Source organism: Pelophylax lessonae, assembly GCF_965119305.1.
Source record: "Pelophylax lessonae genome assembly, chromosome: 3".
Classification (NCBI taxonomy): domain Eukaryota; kingdom Metazoa; phylum Chordata; class Amphibia; order Anura; family Ranidae; genus Pelophylax; species Pelophylax lessonae.
Genome location: NC_138770.1, coordinates 115242264 through 115267295, shown reverse-complemented (window position 1 = coordinate 115267295; position 25032 = coordinate 115242264). Strand labels below are relative to the sequence as shown.

At 41.6% G+C, this 25032-nt stretch overlaps 1 protein-coding gene across 1 annotated transcript in view; it reads left to right on the top strand.

The window, feature by feature from the left end:
• The window catches only part of PTCHD4 (patched domain containing 4), a 261171-nt gene that overhangs the window by 228883 nt on the left and 7256 nt on the right, over window positions 1-25032 (top strand). The window contains exon 2 of the mRNA XM_082252504.1: window positions 2083-2563. Within this exon, the coding sequence (XP_082108630.1) occupies window positions 2083-2563 (481 nt within the window). The remainder of the gene's footprint in view (window positions 1-2082; window positions 2564-25032) is intronic.

The window sequence follows — 25032 nt, the reverse complement described above, 5'->3', positions numbered from 1 at the left end:
AAAGTGAACAACTCAACACCAAGTTCACTATATGGACCCCTTATGTATATATACATGTTGATCATATCCCCCCTTAATCTCCTCTTCTCAAGAGAGAATAAATTCAGTTCCTCTAATCTTTCCTCATAGCTGAGCTCCTCCATGCCTCTTACAGTTTGGTTGCCCTTCTCTGCACTTTCTCCAGTTCCCCAATATCCTTTTTAAGAACTGGTGCCCAAAACTACATTTTCAAAAGATACTATTTATTACTTGGTATCAATATAAGGTTTGCTTGAAATATTGAATAAAGCATTAAATCAGGATCACAGGAATGCTCAGTAGCAAAGAGTGTCAAATTAGAAGAGCCTTGGCGAAGACATAAAATCAAAAAGGAAAATACATTTTTTGCTGATATGTCCGCACAATTCGGCTGGACCTATGTATAGATTCAAAGGGGGAGATTTACTAAAACTGGTGCGCAGAGAACCTGGTGCAATTGTGCATAGTAACCAATCAGCTTCTAACTTCAGCTTGTTCAATTAAGCTTTGACAAAAAAACTTAGAAGTTGATTGGTTAATATGCACCAGATTCTGTGCGCACCAGTTTTAGAAGGTCTCTCCCTTTGTGTTGGTGGCCTGTGAATGTAAAGGGTTTTTTTTAAGCAAAAAACATATTTTACAAGGGTTTTGCACAGAGCAGCCCATATCCTCCTTTTCTGGGGTGCCCCGGCATCGCTCCTGGCTTCTCCATTTCATCGGGTGCCCCCATGTAGAGCCACTTTCCATGGGGGCACCCGTGCGGGCGCGTTTACGAGTCCCGCTGCTGCATCCATTAACACAGACAGCGGGACTTGGCCCCACCCCCCAGCTCTCGTGTCTTGATTTGATAGACAGCAGCAGGAACCAATTGCTCCTGCTGCTATCAATCTATCCAATGAGGACCTGAGACTGCCGCCAGAGCTCATAGCTGGAACGTTAGGGTTCAGGTAAGAAAAAGGGGGGCTGAGGGGGGCAGCTTTAGCAGAAAAGGTTTTTAACCCTAATTGCATAGAATGCATTAAGGTGAAAAACCATGAGACTTTACATCTCCTTTAAGACTGATATAAATCTTCCAAATAAATAGCTGAATGCAGAGTCAACATATTTGTAATTCTGTCCAGCTAGTCAAAACAGCAGCTCTAAAGTAATATCAGAAACTATAAAAGTTAACCATTAAAATAATGTGAAAATCCATTACAGTCCATGTGTGAACAAATTAACGGGAAAATCTATAACAGACCATATGTGAACAAATTTTCTCTTCTGTGAATTCAGTCAAACATAAGCGTGCAGATGCAATCACGTTTATGATTCTATTAGCATATAAGAACCCAGATTTATAATAGTGCATACATCTAAGCTTAGAAAAGAGCTCCACCACCGTATACCACCATTAGCAGGGCCTCTTACCAGATATGATGGACCATAAAGTTATAAATGGTCATACAGGCTTTGGTTGATTATTCCTCCAATGGCTCCTAGCATAGGAAAAATTGCTGTGCCTCCAATTACGAAGATTCGCTTTAGAAAAAAGGTTATATTCCCATAGTAAACTACATTAAAAACTTGAGTCTTTTATTAAATTCAAAAGAGATAATATGAGATAATATGTCACAATCACACTTAGATACTTTATAGTGTGAAATCACAGCTCCGAAATGAAGCAATAGCAGGCTGATAGTTGCCAAAAAATGCCAGCTCTGACCTGCAATGGTGCGTGATGATGTCACGTCCAAGTTACCCTCTACATGTTTCGTTGACGTCTTCGGGGAATGGGTTGAGAATTGTCCTGAGATGTACACAAGAAATACTACATAACTATGTTGGGTTACTATAACAATAAATTGCTATATATTATTAAACTGAAATACCCTTCTGAAGTGTTCAGTTCTCATTAGTGGTACAATTTACGGTTGCTGGGGGCAATCATAGCAGCCTATCAGCCCAGGGTTTAACAGGTGTAGGAAAGTCAAATTTAAAGTTAACCTTTCCAGTGTACTGTAAATATTATCATTATTTGTCTATGTAACCTTTTTAATGTAGATGTTTTTTTTTTCTGTACAGAATGGAAGGCAGAGCTTTATTGGACACCAGCTGGGTGGTGTTGCCGAAGTGCCAAACAGCAAGGATCAGCGGGTCAAATCCGCCAGAGCCATCCAAATGACCTACTACCTCCAGAACTATGGCTCTATGACCCAGGACCACATCAACGAGCAGTGGGAAAATGAATTTTGCACACTAGTTCACCAGCTGCAAGAGGAACACCCAGACTTTCAGCTGTATTCAATGACATCGTTCAGCTTGCTCAAAGACTTCCAGAAAACCATAGAGTTGTCTAGAAGTAAGATAGTGGTGAGTCTCATGCTGGTCCTTCTGGCTGCCACTCTCTCCAGCTCTATGAAAGACTGTCTACGCAGCAAGCCTTTTCTGGGCCTACTCGGAGTACTAACAATCTGTATCTCCATTGTCACCGCGGCAGGGATATTTTTCGTTACTGATGGAAAATACAACTCGACTCTGCTGGGAATACCATTCTTTGCCATGGGTAATTATGCTGTCTTTAATTAAAAAGTGATATCCAGTGTGTTTCAAGAACTTTACAGAGAAAGGGGTTTGTAAATCTGTTTATAAAATGAATGTCTAAACTGATTTGAGGAGTAGAATGTAGCTACGTTTTCAAGTCCTCCATAAACCTAAGCTCCAATATGCAAGTTATCAAGCTAGTAAAAATATTGGTTAAACAATGGACAACCCACTACAAGCTCCCATATCTACTTTGGGACTTAAGATGATGCAAGAGGCAAAAGGGGCAAGAAAGTTCCCCAATACTAATAGGAAATGCCAATATTAACATATTATTGGATGTTAATGGGGACAAGCGTCTCTTCCCCACAACCCTAGGTGGTGGTTGTGGGGATCTTCAGGCAGGAGGCTTATTGGAATCTGGAAGACCCCTTTAACAAGGGCGTCCCCAAATCCTACCCCCCATATGAAGGAATAGGGGTACATTGTACCCCTACTCATTCACCCCAGAAAATGCTAAAAATAAATAGACAGGAGGCAGTTTTTGACAATTAATTTATTTTAAAAAAATGAAAAAAAAAAAACAATGTCCCCCGATTTAGATCCATCATTAATCATGAAACCTGCTTCAACGCCGGACCTGAAAAAAAAAACACTCAGTCCATGACGAAGGCTAACTGACAAATGCCTGCTCCCCTATCTGACAGTTCTCATATAGATAAGGGGTGGGGCCACCGGGCTGCATGCTAAGATAAGGGTCTGGTATGGATTCTGGGGGGGGCCCACGCATTTTTTTCATTTAATTTTGGCACAGGGTTCCCTCTTAAAATCCATACCAGACCCAAAGGGCCTGGTATGCATGGGGGGGGGGGGGGAACCAACCTACTTTTTTCTTTTTTTTTCTTTCTATTGCCGGCAATAACTTGCAGCCGCGATAATAAAATGTCATTTTTTTTAATAAAGGAATTGTCAAAAACTGCCTCTTGTCTTTATTATTGACACTTTTTTGGTAAATGAATAGGGGTACAATGTACCCCATACTCATTCACATGGGGGTGGTATCTGGGGGCCCCCCTTGTTAAAGGGGGCTTTCAGATTCCGATAAGCCCCCTGCCCAGACACCCCCACAACCACCGCCCAGGGTTGTGAGGAAGAGGCCCTTTTCCACATTAACATTGGGACAAGGTGCATTGGCATGGAGTTCCCTTTAAAATCCATACCAGCCTCAAAGAGCCTGGTAAAGATTGGGGGGGACCCCCCACACCATTGTTTTTTTAACATTTTCTAATGCCAGCAAATTCGGCAATATTGTTTTTTTATTCAGCTTTCAGCTGATAACTCATCTGTTTTTAAGGATGTGGCGGCTGGCTTTCTGGCCCCATTTCTTAAGAACCTACTAACATCCCGCCAAGAGCACAGAAAATGTGGGTGTTCAGAAAACACCCGAATGGGTAATGCGAACTTATGCTCGGCTCAAGCCATTCGCCCATCCCTAGCCCTAAGTCATAACAGAATACAATAACTTACATTTTGACAAAATCCACAGATAGGCGACTCGGTAGATATGACTAAAGGCCTTAATAGGGTGTAATCTTACAGGATAGATATGGACAGAGGGGTTGATTTACTAAAGGCAAATAGACTGTGCACTTTGCAATGTGCAGTTGCAGAGCTTAGTTAATAAGCAGAATCTCTGCTGACTTCCATCATCCATGACTTCCATCATCATCATTCCATTATCATCATTCAATCATGTGCAAGCAAAAATGCTGTTTTTTTTTTTTTTTAATTTACCTTGCACGTGATTGGGTACTCTTTGCAAAGTGAAGCCTTACCTCATTTATTAAGCTATGGCGCAATTGCACTTGCAGAGGGCAACTTCACTTTGCAAAGTGCACAGTATATTCACCTTTAGTAAATCAATCCCAATGTATTCAGTTCTATAGATCAAAACAAATATCTTGACCAGGTATTCAGAGAGATGCCAGTACATACTTTCATGTGGATGGTTTCCTGGCTACGGATTGAGGAACATATACATACCATGTCAAAATCCCAGGGGAGGGAGGAACAAAGTTAAAATATAAAGCCATTTAACCATTTTCTACACAACAGTTTCCAAATTATTAATCAGCACCAGGGCAAGTATGGTCATAATAGACCCACTTCCCAAAGCTTTTTGAAAAAAAGGTGGTAATTATTTTCAGTTAAATCCAATAAGATTTGAAAATTGCTTTCACATGGCTAAAATAAAGGTACTGTATTTTCTGGCGTATAAGACTACTTTTGAACCTCAAAAAAATCCCCCAAAAATGGGGGGTCGTCTTATATGCCGAATATAATATCTCCAAGGTAACGCTGGCTGTGTGGGAATCCTGTACCGGTATACCGTATGTACTTTAGCTTCGGCTACATACAGTGTACCGCGCTGAGCCAATCAGGGAGAGCGATGTATTCTATTATTGAATGCAAAGCCTGCTCGGATTGGCGGAGTAACATCAGCCCGCCTCTCTGACTCTGCCAATCCTATAGGATTGCTGCTGACTTCTAATATAAGGACGCTTATCTGTCCAGGGATCCTGCGATGTTGGCCCCCTGAAGCCGATTCCTCCATCGGCTAGGGTGCAGGCACCGGCAATGCAACTAAGGGAAACCAACAGTGAAGCCTTTAGGCTTCACAGCCGTTTTCCTACTGCGCATGTGTGAGTCGCGCTGCACTTGCTGAATGGTCCCGTCATCTTCTGGGACACACACAGGTCCCAGAAGGCTGTGGGGGGAAGGAGGAAGGGCTAATGCAAATGAGGAAATTACATACCTCTCTGCGGCAAGGTAGGATGGAAGATCAGCTGGAGAACAACAAAAAAGGTACAAAAACAAAGAGAATATTTAAAAACAAGAATGGGGGGGGGTGCTCAATTGTTTTAGACCTAGTTTCGTTTTAGCCTGGAACTCGGCTTTAGGCTGAGTTTACACTTTATTTGCATGCGGCTCACATCAGGGGTCCAGTGCGTCCCTGTTCTCTGTTTCAGGGACAAAATCAGACAAGAATTTTTGCCTAAATTCAGACCTGAAATGGAGCCAAAGAAGCACAGGACCCCTGTGCAATACTCTCTGCAGCCGCCACGTTCTAGATGCAGAATTGGACACAAGGGTGTAAAGGAATTATTTGTATGCTACTGCTCACTGTCCTTAAAAATCCCCTGCAAAGCAATGTGATAATAAGGGATGATCGAACGGTTCGGGTCGACCATCGGTTCGACCCGAACATTGGGTGTTCGAAATTCGGCCGAATTCCCAACTTCTTGCGGTAAAAGTTCAGAATTCAGTCACCCGAACTGCCCAATGTGCAATGGGACAGGAAGTGGGCTTTAAAAGCCCATGATTGGCCCAGAAACATCAGTAAAAGCCAATGAGGGGGCAGGAGTCTGCTAGGAACGTGATTGGAGTGACTACAGGGACCAGAGGCCAATCAGGAGTGAATACGCCCCCCAGTATATAACATAGCCCCGTCTAACCTCTAGCACTGTAATACAGAGGCTTTGGCAGAGAGTGGAAGCATTTGTGTTTCTCCTGCTGTGTTAAACAACGTTGCTGCATAGCCGATTGCTTGTAAAGCTCCATATCAGCAGAAGAGCAGTCAGCTTACAGAAAGATTGTCAGTGTAGTTAGTAATACAGCGATTGTGCTGTTTGAGTTAGAAAAATACATTTTAAAGGGACAGTGTCAGTTAGAAATTATCTTCTGCTGTATGGAGCTGTTCTTTTATTGTGAGGAAAGGGATATGCAGTGTAGTTAGGGTACTATATACCACTATAGTTAGATTCAATAATCTAGTTTTTGTAGGGATACTTTTAAGTGTCAGGGTTCCGTCTAGGGAGCACGTTGCACTACAGCAGTTATACGTGCTTGCTAGTCAGCTATTGTGCAAAATACATTTCAGCGACACACACATCTGCTGTATTTAGCGACAACTTTGGGTCACATAGCAGTGTTCGTTTTGCAGGTGAATTTCACCACGCAGAGTTGCCAAAGCCTCAGTGACAACTTAAAGGCTGTTCTTGTTGTAAGCTTAAGTCCACTGCAAAAGGTTTTGCTACACTGCGTCACACACATCTGCTTTACTTAGCGACAACTTTGGGTCACATAGCAGTGTGCGTCTTGCAGGTGATTTTCGCATTGCACAGTTGATAAAGCCTCAGTGACAACTATACATAAATTAAAATTCATCACAAAAAAAAAACTATTATTAAGATTATTTTTCTTAGAATTTCAGTAGCGCAGGGATGGTGTTACCCTCCTTTCATAAAGTGGAAATAAATAAAGTGCATAAATTGCATAAATAATCCAAAACATCCAACTAAGCAAGAACAGAGTCCTTCAAAAGTCTTTGCTTATGTAGTGCCAGAGCTGGTGGTGGTGACATTGTACGGTGGTTCCTATAACTGACACCAATGACCCTGCATTAAAGGCACTGTGTATTGCTCTGGCACTAAAAGTTGTCGCTAAATAAAGCAGATGTGTGTGATGCAGAGTAGCAAAGCCTTTTGCAGTGGACTTAAAGCTTCAGTGACAAGCTAAATCCAAAGAAATCAAATTTTTTTTCAATAATTTTTTCAATAATTGGCTCTCTATCAAAAACGACAATTTTTAAGAACTTTCTTTTGCCTGATTCATAGTCCCTGGGGCATGACCCAGAACCCTAGGCACTTTTTAGGTGCATTTATTAGGTTTTAGGGCTTCAAAATTGTGTTTTTTGATTCCCGAAGTTCGGGTCCCATTGATTTCAAACCGAACTTTCGGGAAATTCGGGTGTTCTGGTCGAACCAAACTTTTCAAAAGTTCGATTATCCCTAGTGATAATATGATATTATGCATTGCATACTAGCACATTATGCGAGACTTAGCTTAAAATGAAGCCCTCCAGTGGCGCACTCTCACTGCTGAAAGGGCTTCCATCTTCATCTGGTCTTCCTTCAGGGTTTGTGGCCTCCGACTACATGAGTGGCTGGGGCCGCGATGATGTCACTCCCGCACATGCCATTGGGAGCTCTAGTTTATGGCACAAGCTCTGAAAGTCCAGCATGGTATGTCGGTCCTTTGGAGTGCATGCGATGGTGACATCCCCGACTACATGCAATGTGAATATCTCCTGAACGGTGAAAGTTTAGGAGACATTTACTGTACCTACAGGTAAGCCTTACAGGTAAGCTGCTTTCAATGATGAATAAACCCGGTGGCGCAGATTTGTAAAGTCAATAAAATAAAAAGCTTTCTGTGTGTAGCAGCCTCCCTAGCACCCCTAATACTTGAATAAAATACAGTAACTGCGCTAAACCCCCCACATAAGCATATATATTCAAAGAATGTTGTATATGCATAAAATCCGGCTATTTAATACTATTAATACACAATAAAAACATCAGCTTAAAAACATCAAAGTGCCAAAGTAGTTATAAAACAGTATCAATAGTGAAGCATCAGCTGAGAAACATCAAAGTGCCAAGGTAGTCATAAAACAATATCAGTAGTGGTATAAGCAATGTGAAAGACTTCTAATAAATGGAACTCTCATTCATTAATCCATCTGAAGGAGAGAAAGTTCAATAGTGCTGGAAAAGTCTCTAATGTTGTGATAACTGTGTTGTGTCCCTTCGCCGATCACGAGGAAGAAGGGACGAGGAAGAAGACTCACTTACCAGATGTAGTGGATTCCTGGTGGCATACGCCAACAAGGAATCAAAAACGCTTGATCTTAGTGCCTCCAGGCTCCTAGTGCAGGCTGGGGTCCTCTGGGTCAGGTTATATTCCTGGGTGATGGCGGACACGGGACTCCTCTTCCACTAGTGGTTCAAAGTGTGGGAGTATAAAAACAAAAGGACTTCTCCTCGTGTAGGTTTCTGCGTGTTGTTTTTTGTTTTAGCAGTTACATTTATAATCACTTTTTGGAATTTTTCCTCATAATTTACAATAGCAATCGCATACTTATTATATTAGTTATTTGAACGTGTTTTATGTGGGCAGTCCCTTTGTGCTCCTATATCTCCACCCTTATTTTTTAAATGGAATGGAATGGAAGTGATGACATTTAGGTACCCTCACTTTGTAAACAAAGCAGCACTTCCGGCGGAAAGATTCAGCAATTACCAATTCTGGAACGGAAGGATTTATCCCCTTAATGACCAGGCCATTTTTTACGATACGGCGCTGCAATATTTTAACTGACAATGGCGTGGTTGTGCGATGCTGTACCCAAAAAAATCCCCACAAGTAGGGCTTTCTTTTGGTGGTATGTGATCACCTGTGCAGTTTAAATTTTTTTTGCGCCATAAACAAACAAAAGCGACAATTCTGAAAAAAAACAATATTTTTTACTTTCTGCTATATTACATTCCCAATTTATAAATCTATTTTTTTTTTTCATTTTTTTAGGCCAATTTGTATTCTGCTACATATATTTGGTAAAAAAAAAAAAAAAAAATCACAATAAGTGAAATTTGATTGGTTTGTGCAAAAGTTATCATGTCTACAAACTAGGGGAAAGATTTATGTTATTTTAATTTTTTTACTGGCGGCGAGCTGTGATTTTTAGCGGGACTGCGACATTGCGGCGGACAGATCTGACCCCTAACTTACATTTTTGACACTTTTGGGGGTACCAGTGACATTACTACAGTAGTCAGTGCTATAAATATTCACTGTTATTGTAATAACGACACTGGCAGGGAAGGGGTTAACTTTTATTGGTGATCAAGGAGTTAATGTATGCCTGGTGCTTACTAACGTGTGTGGGGGGAGGGGACTTAATAACACCAGGGGCAATCAAAGGGTTAAATGTGTCCGTACAATGCGACGTACAGTTACGTCAATTCGCGGGACAGAGCCAACCTGCTGCAGTAAAACTGCGGCGGGCGGTCTTTAACCACTTAAGCCCCGGAAGATTTTACCCCCTTCCTGACCAGGGTTTTTTTTGCGATTCAGCACTGCGTGATTTTAACGGACAATTGCGCGGTCGTGCAACGCTGTACCTAAACGAATTTGACGTCCTTTTTTTCCCACAAACAGAGCTTTCTTTTGGTGGTATTTGATCACCTGTGCAATTTTTTGATCATGCGCTATAAACAAAAAAAAGAGCGTCAATTTTGCAAAAATAACAATATTTTTCACATTTTTTTATATGAAATTCCCCCAAAAAAATGTAAAAATCAAAATTTTTTTAACATTTTCAGCCAATTTGTTTTATGCTACATATGTTTGGTTAAAAAAAGCGTATTTTGATTGGTTTGCGCAAAAGTTATTGCGTTTACTAACAAAGGGAAAGATTTTTGTCATTTTTGTTGTTTTTTTTTTTTAACACGTAATGGCGGCAATCTGCAATTTTATTTGCGGTACTGCTACATTGCGGCGGACAGATCGGACCCTTGACTGACATTTTTGACACTTTTGGGGTTACCAGTGACATTTCTACAGTATTCATATATGGTATACATATGCACTGTTACTATAAAATTACACTGGCAGTGAAGGGGTTAACTTTTTTTTGAGAGGGAGGGGCTGTGTGTGTCCCTAGGGGCGTAATTCTAACTGTGATTGGCTGTGGCTTGAGCTGTAGAAACAGTGATCAATGGTCCTACATAGTAGAACCGTATGATCACTGTTTCTACACAGGGGAGAATGACAGGTGGCTTGTTTACACTAGCCGCCTGCCTTTCTCCCTCTCCACCGACGATCGCCGAGTGACCAGCGGACATCTTAAAGTGTCAGAATACCAAGATATTTTGGACAATGTCATGCTCCTGACTTTGTGGGAACTGTTTGGGGTTGGCCCTTCCTGTTCCAACATGACTAAGTTCCCTTCACTGGAACTAAGGAACCAAGCCCAACCCCTGAAAAACAACTCCACACCATAACTCTCCCCTCCACCAAATGCTTTGGATCAATGCACAAAGCAAGGTCCATAAAGACATGAATGAGCGAGTTTTTGGTGGAGGAACTTGACTTGCCTACACAGAGTCCTGACCTTAACCCGATGGGATGAATTAGAGCACAGACTGTGAGCCAGGCCTTCTCTCCAACATCAGTGCCTGACCCCACAAATGTGCTGCTGCACAAATGCGCTGCTGCAAGAATGGTCAAACATTCCTATAGACACACTCCTGAACCTTGTGGACAGCCTTCCCAGAAGAGTTGAAGCTGTTATAGTTGCAAAGGGTGGGCCGACTCAATATTGAACCCTACGGTCTAAGACTGGGATGTCATAAAGTCCATGTGCGTGTAAAGGCATACATCCTAATACTTTTGTTAATATAGTATGTATGTATATATATATATATATATATATATATATACATTTTTTTTTTTTTTAATATCAAGTTTTAAATGGATTCCAGAACTCGTTTATACTTTATTGGGCTTTAGCAGTAATACCCAAAGGTTTTACAATATTAAAAAGGTAATTTACTTTTTGTTCTGAGCGAAAAAAAAGAGCATAAGAAACTTATATTGAAAGGATGACAGAAGACAGATTGTAGAATCAATATTATATTTGTGTTTTAGAGAGAAGCATGATTGTGGGAATACTAAAAGAATTTTATATCATTTTCTTCTTTGTCTAATCTGTTTAGTGTCCCTCTGGTAATACCATAAAATATCCAGGAAAGTTTCAGCATGTAAAGTAAATATATGTTACATTAAATTGCATTTAAACCACCAGGAAGCTTTTCCTTCCAGCTGGGAAACTGCACAATGATATAGACTCAGTCCAGGGCCAACCAACACTGAAGACTGCAGGAACTGGTATGCTTATTGGACTACATTATGAAATCTGTCAACTTTTCACGTACACTAAATTTGCATCTAATGTGTGAAGATTCAGAGGGCAAATAAGGGCAGAAGGTTAAAGTTTACTTAATAGGTAATTTTGTTTGCGAGATGGAAGCTGCTATCCTCGGACTTGCAGGATGCATACTCAGAGGCTGACTGGGAACTTTCAGCCCAGGGGGCAAGTACAAACCACAGGCACATGGTGCAGCAACTCGGCCCCTCTCCCTGACTCTCTCTTTCCCGCCTCCTCTTGACCCCCATTCCAGGCTGAAGCTCTACTCCAGATACTCTCTACTCACCGGCCAAATCCGGGTTCCTGACCTGGCCAGCAGGGGGCAGTTGGGGGGAGTTGTGACAGCTCGGTTGGGGCTGCCTGGGGGAGGAGAGTCTCCAGTGGGGCATGGAACTGGCCTCTGCTCAGACACAGTTTACACCATCCATGCTGGGGGGGAGGCCTGCGTTCTGTCCTTATCTTCAACCCGCACTCAGTAGGTCAGCAGTGGGGACTTTTCCTTCTCTTCACCAGGAATCATTTAGGCATGTCTGTGGCAGAAGCAGTGCAACCTTTTTGCAGGGAATCAGAGCAATTTCCCCCCTGACCCAGTCCTCCCCTGTGCATACTAGTTCTGAGACCTTACATGAACCTCCTGTGCTTGCATTGAGTATTTCCTGCATTAAAACAACCCTAGATTTAAAAAAACTAAAAAAAACAAAACCTGTAAATGAAGTGGAATCCTTATCTGTCCATTCTGAGTCCATTCTTCACGCTTTTCGTTATCTAACATTTTTGGGTGTGTCAGATATTGTGTCCCCTGCTGGGAGCTGTGGCTTCTCCATACACTCGATACTTAACCACAGAACACAATGGTAATTGAATAGCCAGCGGGAGGAACCATAGTGCATAGCAGGGGACCCTTTTTAACCGCTTGCCGACCGCCGCAAGTAAATTTACTGTGGCGGTCAGCCCCGGCCAGGCAGAGTGACGTTAATTAACGTCACTAGCCTGGGAGGGTCTGGGGAGCGAGCGCGCGCCCGCGGAGGCGAGCGCGCGCCCGCGGAGGCGCGCTCCCACGTGGTCACGGACCCCCCAGCGCGTGTGACCGGCGGACCCGATTTCCGCCGGTCACTCGGCGATCGTCGGGGGAGAGGGAGAAAGTCAGGCGGCTTGTGTATACAAGCTGCCTGTCATTCTCCTCGGTGTAAAAACCCTGATCACACAGTTCTACTATGTAGAACCATTGATCAGTGTCCTTACACCTCAAGCCACAGCCAATCACAGTAATAATCACGCCCCTTGGGACACACACAGCCCCTCCCTCTCAAATAAAGTTAACCCCTATACTACCAGTGTATTTTTACAGTAACAGTGCATATGTATAGCACTGATTACTGTAGAAATGTCACTGGTAACCCCAAAAGTGTCAAAAATGTCAGTCAAGGGTCCGATCTGTCTGCCACAAGGTCGCAGTACCGCAAAAAAAATCGCAGATCGCCGCCATTACGCGTTAAAAAAAAAACAACAAAAATGACAAAAATCTTTCCCTTTGTTAGTAAACGCGGTAAATTTTGCGCAAACCAATAAAAATACGCTTTTTGCGATTTTTTTTTACCAAACATATGTAGCATAAAACAAATTGGCCGAAAATGTTAAAAAATTTTGATTTTTACATTTTTTTGGGGGGGAATTTCATATAAAAAAATGTGAAAAATATTGTTATTTTTGCAAAATTTACGCTCTTTTTTGTTTATAGCGCAAAAAGTAAAAGCGCACAGGTGATCAAATACCACCAAAAGAAAGCTCTGTTTGTGGGAAAAAAAGGACGTCAAATTAGTTTAGGTACAGCATCGCACGACCGCGCAATTGTCCGTTAAAGTCACGCAGTGCTGAATCGCAAAATACCCCCTGGTCGTTTAGCAGCCAAATCCTCCGGGGCTTAAGTGGTTAAGAGAATGAAGAATAGATTCCCCACCTATCAGACAGGTAAGCTTTTTTGTCTTCTTACAGAGGTCGGCACTGTTTGGATTCTTTTTAACCTAGCAACAGGATCATAAAAGAATGTGTACTTGTGCACTGCTATGTTAAAAATTAGTGATAGAGAAGAATTATAACCAGTTTTTCTAAATATTATTTGGATCACTCACACCAAACACCCTCTCATAAATGAGTGTGTACTATATAAGCAAAAACTAGAAATGGTGCCGCGCTCCTGTTGTAACAATCCAATAGTGATACTGTGACTTTAAATAATAAACTTTAGCCAGAAATTGTGATAAAAATATAGTGACATTACAATAATCAAAAGTAAAAAACGAATAAACATAAACAAAATTCAAGTCCTTCTTCTGTTTAAATCATCAACTATTAAGATAGTGTAGTTCAGTCCTTGTCATATTGCAATCTGTAGAGCAGGGGTCTCCAAACTTTCTAAACAAAGGGCCAGTTTATTATCCTTCAATCCCTTAGGGAGGTTGGACTATGTTCAGCGGGAGTGGAAATTTTGTGAGTGTGAGTAAACATTGCCATAGTTGGTATCATAGTTGGTATCAGTGGGAGGAATAGTCCCCCATCATTGGTGCCAGTGAGGGAATTTTGCTCCATCATTGGGAGGAATAGTGTCCCCATCATTGGTATCATTAGGAGAAATAGTGTCCCATCATTGATATCAGTGAGAGGAATAGTGCCCAATCATTGGTATCAGTGAGAGGAATAGTGCCCCATCATTGGTATCATTGTGAGGAATAGTGTCCCATCATTGGTATCAGTGAGAGGAATAGTGCCCCATCATTGGCGTCAGTGACAGGAACTGTGCCCCATCATTGGTGTCAGTGAGAGGAATTCTTCCCCATCATTGGTATCATTGGGAGCAATATTGCTCCATTGTTGGTGTCAGTAGAATAAACGGTGCCCCATTCTTGATGTCAGTAGGCCTTGTGTCAGTGGAAGGATTAGTGCCCCAAGGGCCGGACAAAGGCAAGCAAAGGGTTGCATCCGGCCCCCCAGGCCTCAGTTTAGAGACCACTGCTGTAGAGTATAGATTATGTGGAACAGGATTCTCTTCAAATTACCACTGCTTTGTGCTCCTCATCAACAGCATGCAATTGTGTTTTTCCTTTACCAGATGTGCCCTCACCTGGGGAAGATGACCAATGAATGGTCACTATACTCCTTTTTCCCAACATGTTGCCAAACAAAACCCATGTAATGAAACAGTGGCCACACCTGAAGTTCCAAAAGCAGTGTGAGCTATGTTTGAGGTAGATGTGGGCATTTTTGGACCCCTAGAGACTTAAAGCGGAGTTTAAGTCCCCTTTGAAAAAAAAACTAAAAGTCAACAGCTACAGAAATTGTAGCTGGTGACTTTATAAAAACAGCCACTCACCTGTCCTATGATCCAGCGGTGCGCTTACCCCAGTGGGTCTCTGTGACAGTTTGCAACTTCATGCGCATGTGTGAGCATGCTGGCGGGCTGCTTCTACTGTAATTATTCACAGCAGAAGCAGATCTGCATGTGCCAGGCACTGGATGTCTGCCAACAACCCGCTAATTGTCGGTAATACACACCGAACTGAGATCTGCCTGTAAACAAGGCAGATCTCAGTTCTGACCAGGCCCGGACCAACCATAGGGCACACCAGGCACTTGCCTGGTGGGCGGGGGCTGCCGGGCCGCAAGTCCCTGCAGGGCCCAAAGCAGCCGGGCTGCTCTTTGAGCCCACGTCGCTCACCCAGTGGCCACCTGGCTGCCAGTTTAGTTTAGCTGTTGGTGCCGGGGGCATGACCATAAAGGGGGGAGGAGCTAGAGGACTCAGAGGTTAAAGTGGTTCTAAAGTCTAGGTGTTTTTTACCATAATGAATTCTCTACATTAAGGTAAAAAAAAAAACACCCCACTACTTATTCTCCCCTTCCCTAAACACTTTACCTGAGACCTCCCAAAATCCAGCACTATCTCCACCCATAGGTTCCTGCTGCTGTCTGTCAAGTCCTGTAAGTAGGAAGTGTAGGGCATGTGCAATTCACACTGTGTGTGTCTGTGGACACACACAGCATGGCTCAGGAGTTCACCTGCATGAGTGCTCCCATAGCATACGGCTTGCTATGAGGGCACTCAGAAGACAGCAGGAATGGAGAATGGCGGCCGGGGACCCCCAAAGAAGTGGTAAGGGACCGCTCTGTGCAATATTGTTGCACACAGCAGGAGAGTATGTTATGTTTTTTATTTCAATAAAAAAAAAAAAACTTTGACTTTAATATCATTTAAATGGACATGCCTCTAAACAATCGAATCAAGTGTTTTTCAGCATATTTTCAGGCTGTAAGAACTGGCCTCCCCCCACTAGTGCTTCACATTGATTAAAACAAAAACTCCTGAAGCTTGAATACACATGTAAAACACTTTAAATATAATTTAAAATTTTTCATACACAGTACGCATGCAGAAAAGCTCAAAAACACTTAAATTAAAATGCCTGTACCAATTTGCTCTACTGTGAATGCAGCCTAAAGGGTTATTATTAAAAATTCATGTCAGTAAGCAAACAAAACTTGGCTTCAGCTTGGCACCAAAAATCAATGAACTCTGACTTTATTATTTGAACATTTATTTTTATTCAGCATGCAGCATGTTGGAAACTGTATATGGGAATTGTTCCTGCATTACAGTGCTGGGGTCATAAAAGCCAGCTCACTATCTGCATTGAGGTTATTTTCCTCAGATCTAAATGTGTTTTTTCCTCAAGGTGTTTTTAATTCCTTGTAATGTAACACTGATATACAGGAACGTTGCAAGCAGGGGCAGACTGGCACTTTCAGCCCAGGGGGCAAGTACAAACCAGAGGACCATGGTGCAGCTACTTGGCCCCCTCCCACTCTCCCTCTCCCCGGCCTCCTTTGAAGCTCCGCTCCAGGTACTCTCTACTCACTGGCTGAATCCAGGTTCCCGACCTGGCCAGCAGGGGGGCGGTTAGGGGGAGCTGGGACAGCTCAGTTGGGGCTGGCCAGGGGAGTAGAGTCTCCAGAGGGACATGGACCAGGCGTCTGCTCAGAAACAATTTACACCATCCATGTTGGGGGGGGGGGCGGAGGCCTGTGCTCTGTCTTTGTCAACCCATGCTCAGTAGGTAGACTTTTTACTTCTTTTCACCAGGAAACCTTTAGGCATGTCTTTGGAAGAAGCGGTGCAGCCTTTTTATGGTGCATCAGAGCGGCCCAGGGGGCAATTGCCCCCCTCCCCCCTGGCCCAGTCCTCCCCTGGACTTGCAAGCCTAAAATATCCATGTTGTTTCACAAGGAGGGGTGGAGAGGGGTGAGGAAGATAATCCTATTTGTTTGAATTTGAGTTTACCGTGGTCCTTAATGGCACAGCTGTAATTCAAACCAATAGGCTCCTGGGAGGGACTTTGGAGCATGCCACATCACTGCCCTGAGAATGGATCATTATGATGGAAAATTGGTAAAGGTATGGGTTGTGGAGGAACCATTTTAGGTGGAATAGGGACAAGATAGCACAGTTGGCTGGCATTTCCCAAATTGGAGGTGCCATTGGTTGTAATCAAAGTGGTTACAAAGTACAAATAAATATCTGCACCTAATGGAATATCCAAACCTTTCAAATTTTCAGTGACTTTTCTATTACCCAGCTGCCACTTCAAACAAGTGCCCCCTGTGATGAATTCAATATATACTAAAACACAAAATAATAAGAGCAGTGCTAATAGATGTAAATGTGAAAAGAATAACCAACAAAACAGTATACTATGTACACTTAGCAACTAACAGAGGACAATGATTCAATCAACATCAACCTGAGCCAATTACCTAGCAGACAATACACATTATCTCAATACACAAACACTAGGGAAAGCCTGTCTCTGACATTGAAGGACATGGAACAGAAGCCAATGTGATTAGCACTTTCAATGAACATATTCAGAATCAAACAGAAATAGTCCTCACATATTTCTTGAGATACATTGCTGACATATATTACTGTCCCACTTGAAGCAATCCAAACCATTAAGAAGCTGTCTTTCACTCCCAGTGACAGTGAGAACCGTCACAGTCACATAGCATAAAACGCATTCTAACCTTTTGTTTTGAGATCACATGGTGGTGTGAACATCACTGGAGGAAGAGTAGAGTGTTCAGTGTGGCACCTAGGCAATTATGTAAAGTGTACTTATAGACTATTTATGGATGGACTAATAATGTATGTACACTCACTGGCCATTTTATTAGGTACACCTTGTAATGAAACTGCAACCCACACTGTACTTGTGGACTTCCGTCAGTATATGGCTTCCTCCGAGTCGTGAACATAGATATTAGATTTTTCAGATGCCCCCATACAAAGCTAGCCAACAACTTATCTTGTACTGGAATCTTCTCCTTTATTGAACAGTCACACAGAATTTATATACAGCATGGACCTCCCCCTCCTGATCAAATTACCCCATCAGGTCAGGGGTTGCCTGATTACATTATCTTGTGCAGATGAAATTATAATTACAGAATTATAATTAACATATCTAAAGAACAACCAAAACAAACAGTATACTATTTCCACTCAGCAACTAACAGATGACAATGATTCAATCAACCTGAGCCAATTAACAAGCAGATGGCTGACCTCAAGCTCCTGAAATACAATACACAAACGATAGGGAGAGCCTGTCTCTGACATTGAAGTTCAATACACATTATCATAAGTGTAAACACTAAACCAATTTAAGCAATCCAAACCATTAGGTATCTGTCTTTCACTCTCAGTGACGGTGAGTACCGTCATACACCTGTTCAATTGCTTAGTAACACAAATTGCTAATCAGCCAATCACATGGCAGCAACTCAATGCATTTAGGCATCTAGATGTGGTAAAGACGACTTGCTGAAGTTCAAACCGAGCATCGGTTTCAGGGAAGAAAGAGGATTTATGTGACTTTGAACGTGGCATGGTTGTTGGTGCCAGACGAGCTGGTCTGATTATTTCAAAATCTGCTGATCTACAGGGATTTTAACACACAACCATCACTGGAGTTTACAGAGAATGGTCCAAAAAAGAGAAAATATCCAGTGAGCGGCAGTTATGTGGACAAAAATACTTTGTTGATGTCAGAGGTCAGAGGAGAATGGGCAGACAGTAACTCAAATAAACACTCGTTCAACCAAGGTATGCAGAATACCATCTCTGAACTCACAACACATCAAAATTTAGAGCAGGTGGGCCACAGCGGCAGAAGACCACACCTTGATGCCACTCCTGTCAGCTAAGAACAGGAGACTGAGGCTACAATTCGCACAGACTCACCAAAATGGGACAATGAAAAATTGGAAAAACGTTGCCTGGTCTGATGAGTCTAGATTTCAGCTGCGACATTCAGATGGTAGGGTCAGAATTTGGCGTAAACAACATGAAAGCATGGATTCATTCTGCCTTGTATCAACGGTTCAGGCTGGTGGTGGTGAAATGGTATGAGGGATATTTTCTTGACACACTTTTGGCCCCTTAGTACCAATTGAGCATCAATTAAATGCCACAGCCTGCCTAAATATTGTTGCTGACCATGTCATCCCTTTATGACTACAGTGTACCAATCTTCTGATGGCTCCTTCCAGCAGGATAATGCACCATGTCACAAAGCTTAAATCATCTCACCACTGGCTTCTTGAACATGACAATGAGTTCACTGTACTCCAATGGCCTTCACAGTCACCAGATCTCAATCCAATAGAGCACCTTTGGGATGTGGTGGAAGGGGAGATTCACATCATGGATGTGCAACCGACAAATCTGCAGGTAAAGCGTGATGCTAGCATGTCAATATGGACCAAAATCTTTGAGGAATTTTTCCAACACCTTGTTAAATCTATGCCACGATGAATGATTGAGGTGTAGGCCCCAGAAAACATAAGAAAATAGCGAAGATATGGGGGGGGGGGGGTACCATCATCTTAACACCTGTAGTCAATGAGAGAATTTAGGGGTGCCCATCATGTGCCCCCAAAAAGGAAGTATCTCGGTACACAAAAATGACAATACCATTTAAAAAATATAAGGTGCATTTGTGCTTGCATAGAAGGAGCTGGTGTAACCTACCAGTGGATGTCAGATATCTGAGTACCCCCCCCCCCACAAGGAGTGGTTGCCCCTATGTGTTCTATATATACCCCCAATCCGGCGAGCATGACGTGTAACGTCACCGGGTCTGTTCCGTTATTGCTGTGCATGCGTGAGGCCATAATGGAAAGCGGCCAGTAAAAGGCCAGACACGATCCAGGCAGAGAGGAGGTGGTTGCCTCTGGCCGATGGCCAGACCACCACCGACCTTAAAGGACCACATGCATAGAATGCATTAAGATAAAAAACCTTCTGCCTTTACAACTCCTTTAATAAAGTGGCCGGGGTGAGTATACATTACCACAGCACTTGGGGTTGCAAATATTTTATGCTAAGTTTTTGCCACATTTTATAAGAGAAGATACAAAAGAATTGATTTGTTGGTTATTTTATTTCACATTCACATTTATTAGCACTGCTCTTATTATTTTGTTTTTTAATCAAAGTGCTTTGCATAGCGTGACTCCAAAAAAAGAGACAACACTGTTTTACTTTGTAGCCTTGTACTCAATTTTCCTTGTTGGCTGGCTATTTCGGTTTAAAATGAGAGGCTCCACATCAGTTCATTAAATATGCTGGCTATACTTTCTGTCTAAAAGGACCGCAGTGCCTTTAAACTGCTGATAGACCTGATAAGGCAGCATGGGATGAAAAGTTAAAATAGATTATAAGCCATTTCAGTAAAAGATAGCAATCTAAGCAATGTTTTTATTGGTATACAGATGGCTGTGGGATGCCACTTGCTGGTCATTGTCAGCAAATATGAAATTGCATTATAATTAAAGTTTGCATATGTATTATTAAATGAAACAATTGAAATAAAAATACAATTAAAAATTCAAATATTTCACTGTATATTGCTTTATGTAAACATCTATAGGTCCCTGCGTACAGAAGAATTTATGTCTTAATAAATACAGATCAGCTATCGATTTTCTGCCTGGGAGATATAACTTAGTGGATTGTACTCAAGATGTAAATCTTCCTCCATAAGCACATCAGTGTAATTGGCTGGGGATTCTGCTTTTTCTCTATTATATACAATACTATTGATAAGGGTTTTCACTTGACTAATGTGGCTATGAATTATTTAATTTGCAGTGAGAAATGGCACTTCCCTTACATCTCGCTAATTAAAAATACTTTTTTTTTTTTTTTTTTTGGTGTTTACTGAAATTGCAGTTCAGCCTTAGGAGTTACTAAAATTAAAGTTGATTTCAAACTATATGTAACAGATGAAATAGGTTTAGTGGATATTTTTTAGCCTCATTAACTGGAAGCTGGACAAAATAATGGGAAGTTAATCTGCGTGATATATAAAGAATGCAAATGAGCACTGCCACTGTATAATGGGTATCATAATGTGCCTTACCTTCACTGCAATCCTGTACCACTACTGGAGCCCACTGAAATACTATAAAAAATTTAGCACTGCCCCCTTGAGGACGGCTGAATAACACACTTTGGGTCCCCCTGGCAACACTAACAGTCACAATTTAAACACTTTACTTCTTGGCTCAGTCAATGATCAGTCCAGGGGTTTTTAGTTGGTTTTGGTGTTTTATTTTAAATAGGGATGGGAGAAGGGAATAGTGGGATACTCCAGATTAACTATTTACAAGCTATGAGGACCCCTGTCTGATGATGCAGCCAGGCTGCTGATTCACCCTGCCACTAGGTGAATTTGGGTTAAGTCTCTATCCAGAAAACTTGATGAACTAATTATCTTCAGGATACTCTCCTAGTATCCCCTTCCACTTGACACACTGACAACCGTCCTCTGACTATCCTACTCTGGGGTGGCCCCCCTCAAGTCAGGCCCCTTGACACGATCCCCTGTACTCACGATACTGTTTTTCAAGGGTCTTCAGTGTCTCTCCCCCTCTAGTCAGTTCTCCTGGACCTCCGGATTCAGTTCTGTTCCTTTGATTCCCAGGCTGATCGCCTGCGACCGTGTGCCACCACTACAGAGGAGGAGGCAGCCGCCACCCTCCCTTCGGGACTCTGCTTACCAGCCGAAGACCCTGCAGCACATGTGCTCCTGGCTTTTATACCGTATCCCACAATGCACCGACACAGCCAGTCTCTGCCATTCACCGGGACTTTATCAAAGCCTGTGCACCCATTGGTCAGTTTTACTCCCATTGTCCAACATGCCTCCCTATTTGACCAGTGTGAAACACTATCTAGACCCAATGAATCACACACTGAGCAGTCTGAGCAGACCTAATTCACAGATTCTGCTCTCTGGTAGGTAGAAAGCAATATAGATTTGCCTGCTGCTCCTCTTCTGATAGGCAGACAGAGCCAAAAACTATACTCTCTCACTAGCACCTACTTAGAAGGGTGCTACGAAAATATCAACCATCCAAAACACCTTCTGATGGCAGTATTTAGGCTGTGTGATTGGCTGTTTGTTTTTCAAGTGCTGTATGGTGGGATATGCATGTGTGCCATATACACCAAAGTATCAGGTTTTCCATTTGACATGTGCATAAAAAAATAATAATTTTGCTTTGTTTCATTTAGATTTTCATTAATCTAGTTATTTCGTTTTGTTAAATTCGGTTGATTCGTTCAATTTGTATTCGGGATTTGTATTTGGAATTCGTATTCAGAGTTCGTTTTATGTCTTTTTCAAATTTTCTTCGAAGTCAGTGATTTTTCGATTCTCTACGTTCGAATCGATCCTTTTTGAATCAGTCGAATCGAAAACTTTAGATTTTTCTTTTCTTTTTTTTTCCAATGTGGCAAAGTGATCAAAAAACAGTAAAATCTTTATCAAATGATTACAATGACTCTTTAAGCCCCAGTTCACACCACTGTGAAGACAGACATCGAATGTGATTCGGAGTGCACTGCTCTGAAAATCACATGCAATGTCTGTGCGATGCAAATTCATTTGCATCGAATTCAGACACAACGCGCACAGTACCCTTTTTTGGGTCCAAAGCAGAATCGGATCGTATGGTGGTTACACCTATGCGATCCGATTCATGTCCGAACTGACAGTTCGCATTGCGATATGCAAACTGATCTGGGGGTGTCGTTAAATTTGAATTGACACCCCTTCAATTTGCATACCGAAGTGTGAACTGCCTGCGATTTGAATGCGATGCGAGAACCCGCAGTGAATTTGCAGGGTTCCCCCATCGCATATATGTGAACCGGCACTAAATCATCTTTGGTACTCTGATAACACACACAGCCTTTGATTTCAGAAATATGTTTACAGTTCAAATTCGACTGGAATTCGATGTAAAAGTCGATAACAATTTTCAATTCGAATTTCCTTTTGTTATTCGGAGCATTCGGTAAACTTTGTTTATACTGCAATTCGGGTATTCGGATATATCCGAATCTCCGAATAATGAAAAATGTGTCAAAATATTTATTCGGAAAGAAACGAGCCGCACATCTATATTTTATTATAGGACTCCAGCAGAAGATCAGAAAATTGGGGAGAGTGGTACATTGTATAAATGGTATGATTTACATATCACACCATTGTACTAGAAAACCTTATTCCAGACATTCTTTAGTTTTGGATATGGTGGGTAAGTGTAAGGGCCGTATAGATATCTGCAATACTGTGAAATGCCTTACATTGCTGTAAATGTTGGAGACTCTGTGCGCGCATGATACATTTTATGCAGGATGAGTGTCTGTCTCAGATTCTGAGGCTATCTATACTAGGACATTTTTAATTAAGTAAGCCGCTTATTAACAAACTTCAATAAATTATTCATTTCACAGAGGAAGCATCTAAGTAATGTAAAGATGTTATCTTTTTAATCAGAGCCTTTTGTTCTTTTTTTCCCAGTAGAGAAGTGCAACTTTTAATGGGCACTGTAAACTGGACGGGCAGCAGCAATGTTTTTAGCTATTTTAAAGGGAATGTGCAGTGATTTTGTACATATTTTGTTTCTTTATTGTTTCAGGACTAAAAAAATAAAAAAAGGGAAAATATGTGTTTTGATTTGTTAGGTAAATATTCACTATTGCATAATAATAATATTTTTTTAGCCACCTGATTTATGAGATTGCATGTGCGCATCAGCCTATAGTTTACAGAGCTCTGTAGCTGAAGCTTAAATTTACACACACACAAATAACAAGAGCCCCATATAAATAATAGCAGCCAAACATATGCCCCTATCCCCACAGCATCCATATGTGTAGGCAGGGCTTTTTTTTCTCAGAGAAGAGTTACAGGAACTTTCCCCTTCTGAGTCACCCCTTGTATCTGCCCCCTACTCACCTCCGAGCACCGTTCCTTGGTTTCACCTCCTCCCCACCTCTCAGTACCACCCCTTTTAGAGAATACAGAACCAGTACCTTCCTTTTTATTTTTAAATCCTACTATGCCATTTCCATTGATTCAATTTATGGATTAAGTAAATATAGATTAAACATTTAGATTAAGTTTAAATAAAAAAAAAAAAACGATGCATACCGATTCATTGCTTCCTCCAGTGACCAACACATCATCGATATATCTTTTCCAAAGCAAAATCTTTTGCTAAACTTCATACAGAGTGCTTAAACATCTATCGCTTTTTATTTATTTTCTTTTTTTGATATATGCTTTTTGGTAGAAGTAGTACCTTTTAAGTTTATGAGAGTCTGTATCTGAATCTATTAGTTATGGTATATAGTAGTATTTCCTGTATAAACAGATATTTAAAACGTTATCTGCAGCTATCTTGAACCCTCTTCCCTTAATAGCCACACAAACAATTTTTGGAGAAGAGTGGAGAAGGGTTAGAACTCCCATGAAGTCTTTATTGATGTCTGCATCCCCACTGAGGTGACTCACTCTCGCTGTCTTGGTGACCATTGTTTCTAGGACTAAAAGTGTCAAAAAGCCCAACGTTTTTAAAAGAAATGAAAGGGAATCTTCCCATACGAACTCTTTTCTGATAGCAACTAAGAGGGGATTTTACTCATTTTTTTTTTTCATTCAATAAATTTTTATTGAGTTTTTCATAAGAAAATATAGACAAAACAGATAAAACAAAAGATTGAAATATTCAACAGGTTCCAATGCATGTACACACTCATATAGTGAGAGCAACAGATGAATGGTGCAAAAGCAGACAATCAGAGTTATCAGGAATATCATACAATATTCAAAGCATCACATGTTATACAACGGTATATCATATATCATATGGTAGGAAGGTGGTATAACATAGCATAATAAAGATAAAGTATGCAACCGTGCTTGGATGTAGTATGGGGGCGAGAAGCCCCTCCACCCCGGACCCAGAACCCTAAGGAACAATGTTGCCAGGTCCGGTTGAGGGAGCCGTCCCCCCACCACCCGGGTCATTAGAAAGGTACAAATTTTTCAAGAGAGCCTTAGTGCTTGATTCAGATAAGGCCAACATTCCCAGGACTTTTGGAATTTTTTATATGACAGGGAGTTAATTTCTAGGGATTTCTCTAAGAGATAGTTATGATTCACGAGCGCAATCACTCCAGACAGATTAGGAGTAGTAGTAGATCTCCAATTACGGAGAATCAGGGTCTTGGCTGCTAACAATATGTGGGT